Raw genomic sequence first — 9,888 nt, forward strand, 5'->3', positions numbered from 1 at the left:
TTATTGATTCTTGTTCCCGTTTGGATAAGCTTCATTCCATCATCGCCCCACGTAGTTTCTAAAATGCCGTGATGTTGCACTGTTCGGTGGCTTTTGGGGCGAAAAAAAGCAAGAAAGCCAGGTCAAACCCTTCCCCAATTAATACCCTGATGTAACAGATGGTTTACAACATCCATTTTCACCTTATCAACCTCTAATAAAGTATCTACCTTCGATACTACATCACTACTTGCGTATTGGTGGTACCGCCCGCCACATGAAAATCGTGCTCATTTTTCTCCCATCCATCCCGCGCCATTGCCATTGCTCGTTCGTCGTGTAGATCCTCAGGCCATGCTGGAGAAGGGCGCTGCTACGCCGCCGGGCTCTGGCCCGTCATCGCCCACGGCCAGTGAGGCCTCGTTCCAAGCGGATCGCAAGAAGGCGGCAGAACAAGTGCGGGCCAACATCGAGAAGTTCGTAGACGGGCTCATGAGCGAGAAGTACACCCTGGCACAGCTCCTGAATGAGAGTTTTTCGCTCGAGATGCTGGAGCTGCTCTTCAAGCGTATGACTGGCCGGCTACGCGGTATATTGTTTTCACGGGAGAAGACGCTCGAGTTCATCCGCTTGGCGCTGGACGCGAGTTATCCACGACACACTCGGGCCATGGCCGCACAGTTCATCGTTGTGGGCGGCGCTGTAAACGCCATTGCGGCCTGTGAGCCAGGCCAGCCGCATCAGTGCTCGGAGTTCTGGGACTCGATCTTCGACACGCTACAGCGCGAGGCCGACGGCGTGTCGTCCAAGTGTGACACTCCACTACGCCGCAAGGAGCGGCAAGCCTCTGTGGCCGAACTAGAGGAGCTCATCCAAGTGGCCGTGCAGGTATTCGAGAAGGACGGCGCGCAGACTTTGCAGCAGAGTTTCGCTGATCACCAGGAGGAGAACGGGGGACACGAGGACGCGCTGGCCAGACAACGCAAGTCTTCGGCCAGGTCGTCGCTTGGAGCTGACGCTGATGCAGCTCCGATCAAGGCCATTGTGTCGCCGCTGCCGTCACCCAGAACTCCGGCCAATGGCGAGTGCAACTTAATGGAGGAGACAGCTGAACAAGGGGGTGCGACGCACAGGGATAGCGCGGAGATCTCGGGTGTGACGGAGAGAGATGAGGACTCCGACTCGGACGAACCAGATGACACAGGCATCCCGGCCCCGTTGACAACCGAGGTAAACGAGACGGCCATGTACGGAATCTTCAGCCACGATTCGGCCAACTTCGCGTCGCAAGTGTTACGGTACTTTGCCATTCGAGGCCAGAAAGGCGCATGTATCTTGCATTTTTTGGCGGAGCACCCGGCCACAGTGGACATGTTGCTGGCCAACATTGGCCACGATGATATTCGCACTTTACTGCTGCACCTCATCTACGCCGAGCACTCGGAGGCGGCCATCACGTCGCTGTTCGAAACGCACATGATGCAGAAGTTGATTCAGAAACAGGTGACTTTTTCCCCGCCTCGCAACGCCTTCGAGCGTGACTGCATTGAAAACACCTTCATGTTGCTGCGTGAGATCGTGCATGCGCCGTATTTGACAGGACGCGGCGTGGCTATCTCGGCCAAGACCATCCCGCTGGACAAGGTTACAGGCCAGGACGAGTACGTGTCGATCTGTGGAGCCTCACGGGAGACGGCCAACTCGGCACTGCGCAAATACACGTCTCGCAAGGTTCGTCGCCTCATCCATCTGTTCATGCAGGAGCACCAGGCCGCGTTAGAACTGCTCTTCGTGCAGATGATCAAGGAGCTGACTTTCTGGAGTACACCGTTGACGCGTGAACGACGAGGTAGTGTGGCTTCACTCGAGTCGTTGATGCTGTTGTCGCAGGGCCATCCACGGCCGACGTGCATCACCATGCTCATGCATCTGTTTGAGTTGACGGAGACGGTGGAATTCACCGACACTCGGAGCGCTGGTGGCAATTCCGCTGCGTCTGTGGGCATTGACTGTCTCAACTTTTTGTGCTCCACTCACCTCATGCGAAAGGGAAACCTGTTGGTCAAAAAGAAGCTGAAAAACGAGTTGCAGTTGTGTCAGGTGAGTTTGAACTGCATGATGGGCCTCCGAATGACAGCAGTGCGTGAAGATCAGCCGCCCAAGTCGGCCACTCTGGACCAAGCGTTCACGCCGAATCTAGGCAACCAAAGTGTCATCACACTCGACGAGATGGAGACTGTGCAAAGCTCAGACTGGCATGAGTTCGGCTTCAGTGTGACTGTGAAGAAGAAACTCCCCGATGCCAGCAAGACCTCTCCAGCCACACAACACGGAGCGGTGACGCCCGCGAATGCCATGGTGCACCACCAACGAAGAAACGGGAAGGAGGACGAGTCCTCAACGATGGAAGTCAAGTCTATTGAGTACTTTGCAGCTTCGTCAGAAGAAGAGAAGCAGGCGTGGATTACACTACTACAGGCCGTGATTGATGGTGACCTGAATGAACTGGAGATCTTCTGCAGCGATGACTGGCGTAGCAACGTGCGAGAGTATCGACGACTGCGTGAGTGTCTGATCACGTGTATGGAGCGCAAGGGCCACGAACTTATGGTGTTCCTGAAGCAAGTAATCACTTTCAACACTCGCAGAGCATCAGGTTATCATCTCTGGTCAGTGGTTAAGTGTCTGAACTCCGTGTTATCTAACGAGTCGAAGCGATTGGACCGAATGTTCGTCGGTGCCCACGTGATCACCACACTCATCACTTGTTACGAGAAATACCCCATGTGGAACTTGCTGCTGGGTGAAATCACGAAGATGTTGGTGTTCTGTATTGGCGATTTCAAGAGTAAACGCTCGCGTAAATGCCCCATTATCGGCCGCATCTTACAAACTGAAGGTGAAGACGCCAAGTTGGCACCTCTACTCTGCAAGGTGTATCTGAACCGTGACGCGATCGACAGCAACGGCGAACAGGAGTACGACAACTTGGTTGGCACCGATGCCTTTTCCAATCTGAAGCTCATTATGGAAGCCTTGAAAATGTGCTACAAGGACCCGAAGACGAGGAGTCAGGAGCGTATTCAGTGTGATATGAAGACCAATCCCGTGTGGCGGAAACTGGTCAATGCATCGGAAGAACTGGCCAAGAAGGACCCTTTCAGCTGCATTTTGACGGTTGGAACTCCTCCTGCGCTCTCTCCTGCGGATGTTTCGAACTCGTCGTCCCCGCCGTTTGGAGCGAATGCACCCACTCCTCCCACGTTCCAGGAAGATATCATTAACCAGATCAGTCGACCAAGTTATTCCACTGCACATGGCTTCGGATCTTCGTTCTTGGAAGGAGATGGATGTGCGTTCGGATACCTGTTCAAAGAGCGACACGGCGGTCGTGAGTGGAAGAAAGCGCTTGTAGTGTACGAGTACGTCTCACATAAACTGTGGTATTTCTATCCGAGTGAAGTGGATGAAACACACGCGATTCAGTGGAAGTGGATCGTCCCTCTGTCAGTACGAAGTCGCTACACTCACGGCCAGGACGAGACCCACACGTCTGTGGGTCACCACGGTCTGTACATCACAGCGTACGACCACCAACAAAGCGACGAGGACAGTAAAGTGTCAGCCAAGGAGATGCATTTCAGCGTCACTAAGCTGGAAGACAGAGACCTGTGGAAGGACTTGCTGTCCAATGCAGCCGACACAATCCAGAAAATGGCTCGGGATTATTCCGTGTTATCGCAGAAGCTCAAGAAACCGGACAAGAAGACGGTCACACACTGTCAAGACCCCACATGCAACACGCCGTTCAAGCTCTTCCGTCGTCCACACTCGTGCAAACGGTGCGGCAAGTGGATGTGTGCCAAATGCACGTCTCAACGCATGTCGATCCCAGAGGTTGGGCTGCTACATCCAGTGCGTCACTGTCGTGCGTGTTTTGAAGAGAACGGAGGCGCTCATGCCGAGACGGAGCCGTTCAACTTGTTCCACCTCAAAGATGCCAAGAGGAACTGCAGTTCAAACGGAGTCGGCGCAAATGTCGCCGCTTCGTTAGGTTCCCAGAACGGCACGCTTTCTAATGCAGAGCTGTATGAACTGGCACATGGCATGGTTTCTCCTCGTACACTCATGCAGATGAACCGGCGATTGACAAGAGTCAGCTCGATCGATTCGCCCACAGGAGGCGAGAACGGTGGCTTCCACGCGGACGAGATCAACGCGCCAGGGAGTCTTGGCGCTGAGAATCTGTCCTCGTTCGCGGACGATGAGGACGACTTCTCCCCGTTCTCTTCGTCTGTGTCACGTCGCAGTTTACTGAATCCTCGGGAAGATATCCGCGGCTGATAGAAGACTGGATCGAAGCCAAATGATAGATGTTGCTAGCGATAGCAGTTTGTAGGTAGGCCAAATAAGGTAGTTTTAGTAGGACATTTGGGCCCTTGCGACTGCGGAGTCCAGTCAGTGGCAGGTAGCGAGTGAGAGAAACAATTCTGAACAATACATGTGTGCAGTGAATTAATGCAACAGCAACATGGCTACATTGTATTTTCGGTAGTCGCGTCGTTGTCAGCTGGCAACTTTCATGTTGCAACTTTGAGGTGTATTTGAGGTTCCGCACACAATTCAAACAGACGTAGCATGTCGTCGACGAAGCGCGCACTCGAGGTGGACAGCGCCCATGAGCGTGCCAAGCGCTCGCGCCGCACGCGTTGGGGCCACGATGAGGATGAGGACAAAGACGCAGCCAATCGCAAGACGTCAGCGAGTCCGAAGGCGCTGAGCGACATCGTTAAGCGCCTGTCGAGTGTCGTCCAAGAAAAGTCAACACCCGAGGAGCTCCAAGCGCTGGCGGCGGCGGCCTCGCGTCCGTTGGTTGTACGTCGCTCTCTACTGTATTAGGCGTTATAATCTGTCCGGTGTTTGATGCGTGTGGCTTCAGTTTCATCCTCGTTTTGCGCTGTTGCTTTAGGGCGCGGGTGGTCAATTGGACGCGCAGGCAGCGAGAGCGCGGGCGTTGGCACAAGCTAGTCTACTGTCACTAAACGTTCCTGGTGCCAAGGTGTCGCCTAATGACCTGGCAAGACGACTATATATCGGCAACTTGTACTACGACCTCAAGGAGGAGGACATCAGTAATGTCTTCGCTCCGTTTGGGACTATCCGCTCCATTGATCTGTCGCTGGAACCAGGGTGAGAGGCAGAAGCCTGTCAGTTCTGGTGACGAAGTTATTACTGACGACAGCTTAACTGTGCGCAGAGCCTCGCGGTCGAAGGGTTTCTGCTTCTTGGAGTACGACGACGTGCTGGCAGCGGAGAGCGCAGTGCAAGTGCTGAATGGAACGCCATTGGCCAATCGAGCCATCCGGGTGCGTCCGGTAACAGGTTTAAGGTTGTTTATGAAACCATTTGCTGATTGTACTAACTGCAGGTTGGTCGGCCGCATCGCGGAAACACAAACCCGAACGATTCGCTGTCGATTGGACAAGAGGCGATCAAAAAGTGAGTTACGACAGTATATCTGTTTGGTGGGAGGTTTTTAGCTGACGAGGCTCTTGATTTGTGTACAGCGTTCCGACCAAGTGCATCTACATCGCGAACGTACGCGTGGAGCTCAACAGTCAGCATTTAGAGAGTATTTTTTCTCCATTTGGAGCTATCCACTCGTGTGTCATGGCGGCGGTCTCTCCACTGGAATCTGGGGTGGTATGCATTGCAACATATTAAATGAAAAATGCTGACATTGCTGACGAGTGTTCTTTAATTGTAGCACCGTGGTTATGGCTTCATGGAATTTGTGGAGGAGAGTTGCGCACTGAGCGCGATCCAGCACATGAACGGGTTCGAGTTGGCTGGACAACCGCTCAAGGTTGGCAAAGCCAGTGAAGCAGCAATGCTCATCAACCTCGCCACCAGTCAGGACAAAGTAGTGCGCGATGGATCAGGAGCAACAGCTGACGGGGCCAACGGAGTGTCTGAGCCCGAGAAGAAGCCGTTTGGTGAGGACGACGTTGAAAAGGTGAGGGACACGACCGAGACCGACGAGAAGTGCTGCCTCTGCTTGATGAACCTCGTGAACCGCGGCGAAGTGGACGACGAGTTGGAGGACGAGGTGCGTGGCGAGTGTGGCAAGTTCGGTATCGTCAAGAAGGTGGAAATCCATGAGTTAGCAGACCACGTGCGTGTGTTTGTGTTGTTTGACGATGCAGCTGGAGCCGCCAAGGCCAAACAGGCACTACACGGCCGGTTCTTCGGCGGTAACCAAGTGCAGGCACAGTATTATCCTCTACGCGAATGGGAGCACAAGCGATACACGAGCGAGTTCCTGTAACAAGGCGGTGGGTGGATACACAACAACGTCACTTGGTTTATACGCATACACGGTCACTTGTGGTGGTTGAGAGAGTGATGAGTGGAGTTCACTGTGCTTGTGTGTCGTCCACCTGTTGCTGTAGTTATCTCTTCGTCCCTCTCCGGCCCAGATTTGTAAGCCTCGCTGTACTCAGGGCAACTGGTCCGTCTTGGCTAACTCGAGAATGAATTTGCCTTCCTTGTACTTTTCCGACGCGTTATGCGCTTCTTTCTGTATAGGTACGGGCAACAAGAGAGCGACTCCAGTTAATACAGCTTCAAGGCGTATGGAGTGACAGCGTAGCGTACGTATTTCCAGCCCACGGGACTCCAGCACGTGTTGCAGTAAAGGTCCAGTACGACGTGCAGTCCAGTCATGAGCATCCGCTCCTCCGGCGGACCGGTGCAGACGTTGACTCTAAATTATTATAAAGTTATAGATAATAGTAAAATAAATTTTGTGTTGATGTTGTAAAGAGGATGCGTACGCCGTGTCAAAGAGGTAGGCTTTGCCGCTGGTGCCTTGGAAATTCTGATAACGACAAGTAGTTGAAGATAAAGACGGCGAATCGAGATGGAAAGAGTGAGTGTCACCTTGGAGATGATGTCTTCGTTGCGCGCAAGGTGCGCGTTGCATTTGGCGCAGCGGAACACGCGCGAGCTGTCTACATACTCCTCGAAGACGCGCCCCATTTTCGGTTGCTTCTTTTGAGTTGAAGAGAACGTGGTGTCGTGTACGTAAGTGGTGTTCACAACACCATGTAACTTCAACTTGCTGAAACGTTTTGAAACTATATTGACAAGTTGCTGAAACGTTGAAACTGTGCTGACATTAGGCATTGCCTTTTGAGATGTAGAAGCTTTCTCACATGCTAAATGGTTTGCTGAGTTTCTCCGTACTCGAGAGTTACTGCCTCTCTTTGGAGTTACAGCCCACATGACGGTGACTAAAACTCAGCTGGCAGAGGCTTTTACGCGGGGGATCACGTGCGACTGTCAAAACCTCCCAAGCAGCTTCAACTTTGACCCACATCATCCTCTTACGAACAGATCTCGAGCTATCCTCACCGATCCAGCTGCACCACCAGACTCGGTGATCCATAGCTTCGTGTCGCCCTCACCTTAGCCGCTCATAGTTCAAACCGAATGTCAACTTGGCCATCGATCCCATTTCGAGGATTCTCGTCGGAAATATCCCCACCGTTCAATTCCTCACTTCGCAATTCGCCATCTCCAGTACAACCCAAGTTTCACCACTTCCCCTAGCAATGTTTCGCCTCTCAAAGTTCTTCTCGCTCGCAGTTCTTGCAGTCTCCGCGATGACATTGTCCGCACACTCCGTCCAGCAGCCACACACGCAGCCTGTAATGGAGCTTGAACAACGTCGACTCTTCCAGTCTGACAGTCACCGCTTATTACAAACCTGCAAGAACTCTGCTCAAGCTCGAAGGCTCCAGGGGCACAACGCTGCTCGATGTGCCGCCACTCTCGAGAGTATGCAAACCCATCGCCGACTCGGTGGTGGAGGAGGTGTCCAGCTCGACACTCCAGCCCCGACGACTGAGCACCAATCGAGTTTGCTGATCAACAATGTCACTGACGTGAATGCGATCGATTTGTTCGGGAGCGACGTCAAGTGCGTTCTTGAACCCGAGGTGACCGAGGGTCCCTACTACGTCAGCGGGGAGTTTATCCGCCAAGATGTGACTGAAGGTCAACAAGGAATTACTCTCTACGCAGAGCTACAGTTCGTGGATGTGAACACATGCGAGCCGGTGGACGATCTCTACGTGGACTTCTGGCACTGCAACGCCACCGGCGTGTATTCTGGAGTGGTGGCCAACGGCAATGGGCACATATCCGACACTTCCAATATCAATAACACGGCGTTCCGAGGCCTCGCGTCCACGGATGAAGACGGTATCGTATCGTTCACCTCTGTGTTCCCAGGCCACTACACAGGACGCGCCACTCACATCCACATCTTGGGATCATACAACGGCACCGTGCTCAAAAACAACACGTACTCGGGTGGAGTAGGTGCTCACGTGGGCCAGCTCTTCTTCGACCAGGATCTCATTTCGAAGGTGGAAGCAACGGGCGTGTACGCTACCAACACGCAGGAGCTCACGCTCAATGCCAATGACAATATCTACAGCGAGTCGTCGACTACGGGGTTTGACCCCATCATGGAGTACACGCTGCTTGGTGACTCAGTGCAGGACGGCATCTTCGCATGGATCTCGGTGGGCGTCGACATGACAACCGCCAAGAGCGTGAATGCAGCGTCGACTATCACTGCCAATGGAGGTGTCGCTAACGCGAACACCATGGGGCCACCGGGTAGAATGGGCAGTGGATCGTGGGGCCCTCCTCCCGACTCGGACATCACGCAGTCGTAAAAAGCGAGCCTGTGCCTTGAGTTTTTTTAATGCTTGGTAACATTTTTTTTTTTAATGCTTGGTAACATTTTTTTTTACGTTTTTTTTTCGTTTGAATACTGATTTGTAATTGGCTAACCTGTTGAAGTGGTTGAAATTGTCATAGTTTTGTCTTTGTTACTTTCCATACGAACAGACTTTTGTCATTGGCACCAATAGAGACCAACCTCGTGTCGTCGCAAGTGAAGGCTACGTTGGCCACGTTCAGACTGTGGCCATGTAGTTTGTGCTGCTCCGTGTGTCTGGACAGACACGGCGTGTTGTACACGCGGATCTCGCCCTGGTTGGTAGCTGCAACCAGCATCTCCTGCGTGTTCGCCTTTGCCAGAGCGTGGACGTGGTCGTCTGGCTTGCCAGCGATGTCCCAGACACCCTGGGCATCCCACGCAAACAAACACTTGTGTGACGCCCATGTGACGTCCGCCGCACTAGCAGGCGAAGTGATCTGGCTGCCGTCCATCGTGCTTACGAACAGAAGCTCGAACGCATCGCTCGACACTCTTGCCATGCTGCTATCGGCTGCAAAATCCAAGCGAGTGGCACGACCGCTGGGCTTGGAGAACTTGAAACGCAGCGAGAAATTGTCTAGCGTCGAGTAGAAGTACACGCAGTGATCGGCTGAAGCTAACGCCAGCAGCGTCAAGTCCGGCGAGAACGTCATGTCCAGTGCACCAAGCTTACTATCTCGTCCTTCGTGTAGCAGTTCAAGGGTCTGACCATCAAGCACGGCGAAGGCTCCATCTTTGTGATTCTTGCTACTCTCCGATCCACCAAAACCTACTGCGAGCCACTTGCCGTCCGGAGAGAACGCCACGCTCTGTAGAGCCCCATCCAGCGCAGTCTTTGCGATCACGCAGCGCTTTTCTAAATGCCACAGACGCACTGTGTGATCGCCTCCAGCTGTGACTATTAATTCTGGTCGTAGTGGATGTACTGCGAGTCCCTGAAGCTGAACCGTGCGGTCGAAATGGCTCTCCGACACGAGAATCGCGTCTCCCGTGAGTCGAGATAACTCGAACAACTCGGCACCTTTCGTCCCGATAAGCAAGCGATCTTCCGCTACATCCCAATAAAGAGAGCGCACCGCTGCGCTATGTGGCGCTGGGTGGAAACCTGCAAC

The 9,888-nt window shown here is 53.3% G+C and overlaps 5 protein-coding genes across 13 annotated transcripts in view; 3 read left to right on the plus strand and 2 right to left on the minus strand.

Annotated features, from left to right (window-relative positions):
- Positions 1–267: 267 nt before the first annotated feature.
- PPTG_00634 (hypothetical protein) lies at positions 268–4,511 on the plus strand. Its single transcript, XM_008892049.1, has one exon. The coding sequence runs from the start codon at positions 334–336 to the stop codon at positions 4,321–4,323; it is 3,990 nt and encodes a 1,329-aa protein (XP_008890297.1). The 5' UTR covers positions 268–333; the 3' UTR covers positions 4,324–4,511.
- An 80-nt stretch (positions 4,512–4,591) lies between these two features.
- Positions 4,592–6,806, plus strand: PPTG_00635 (hypothetical protein). Of its 8 annotated transcripts, XM_008892057.1 has the most exons (7): positions 4,592–4,854; positions 4,949–5,169; positions 5,237–5,345; positions 5,408–5,478; positions 5,547–5,682; positions 5,747–6,462; positions 6,568–6,797. In XM_008892057.1, the coding sequence occupies exons 1-6, from the start codon at positions 4,618–4,620 to the stop codon at positions 6,305–6,307; spliced, it is 1,335 nt and encodes a 444-aa protein (XP_008890305.1). In that variant the 5' UTR covers positions 4,592–4,617; the 3' UTR covers positions 6,308–6,462; positions 6,568–6,797. The 8 variants fall into 8 exon arrangements, with proteins under 8 accessions (XP_008890305.1, XP_008890298.1, XP_008890300.1 ...); XM_008892050.1 differs by having other exon boundaries at positions 5,747–6,806; XM_008892052.1 differs by having other exon boundaries at positions 4,919–5,345.
- On the minus strand, positions 5,332–7,061 carry PPTG_00636. Of its 2 annotated transcripts, XM_008892059.1 has the most exons (4): positions 6,922–7,061; positions 6,816–6,859; positions 6,637–6,745; positions 5,332–6,559 (listed from the first exon to the last, which is right to left on the minus strand). In XM_008892059.1, exons 1-4 carry the CDS (start codon positions 7,018–7,020, stop codon positions 6,479–6,481), a joined length of 333 nt encoding a protein of 110 aa, XP_008890307.1. In that variant the 5' UTR covers positions 7,021–7,061; the 3' UTR covers positions 5,332–6,478. The 2 variants fall into 2 exon arrangements, with proteins under 2 accessions (XP_008890307.1, XP_008890306.1); XM_008892058.1 differs by having other exon boundaries at positions 6,816–7,061.
- A 559-nt stretch (positions 7,062–7,620) lies between these two features.
- On the plus strand, positions 7,621–8,729 carry PPTG_00637 (hypothetical protein; the record flags this gene model as incomplete). Its single annotated transcript, XM_008892060.1, has 1 exon — positions 7,621–8,729. Exon 1 carries the CDS (start codon positions 7,647–7,649, stop codon positions 8,727–8,729), a length of 1,083 nt encoding a protein of 360 aa, XP_008890308.1. The 5' UTR covers positions 7,621–7,646.
- A 36-nt stretch (positions 8,730–8,765) lies between these two features.
- The window catches only part of PPTG_00638 (hypothetical protein), a gene marked incomplete at its 5' end in the record, with an annotated part of 1,718 nt that continues 595 nt past the window's right edge, over positions 8,766–9,888 (minus strand). Inside the window, one exon of the mRNA XM_008892061.1 lies at positions 8,766–9,881. Coding sequence (XP_008890309.1) covers positions 8,869–9,881 — 1,013 coding nt within the window. The 3' untranslated portion in view covers positions 8,766–8,868. The remainder of the gene's footprint in view (positions 9,882–9,888) is intronic.

Source organism: Phytophthora parasitica (assembly GCF_000247585.1).
Source record: "Phytophthora parasitica INRA-310 unplaced genomic scaffold supercont2.1, whole genome shotgun sequence".
Taxonomy (NCBI): Eukaryota; Oomycota; class Peronosporomycetes; order Peronosporales; family Peronosporaceae; genus Phytophthora; species Phytophthora nicotianae.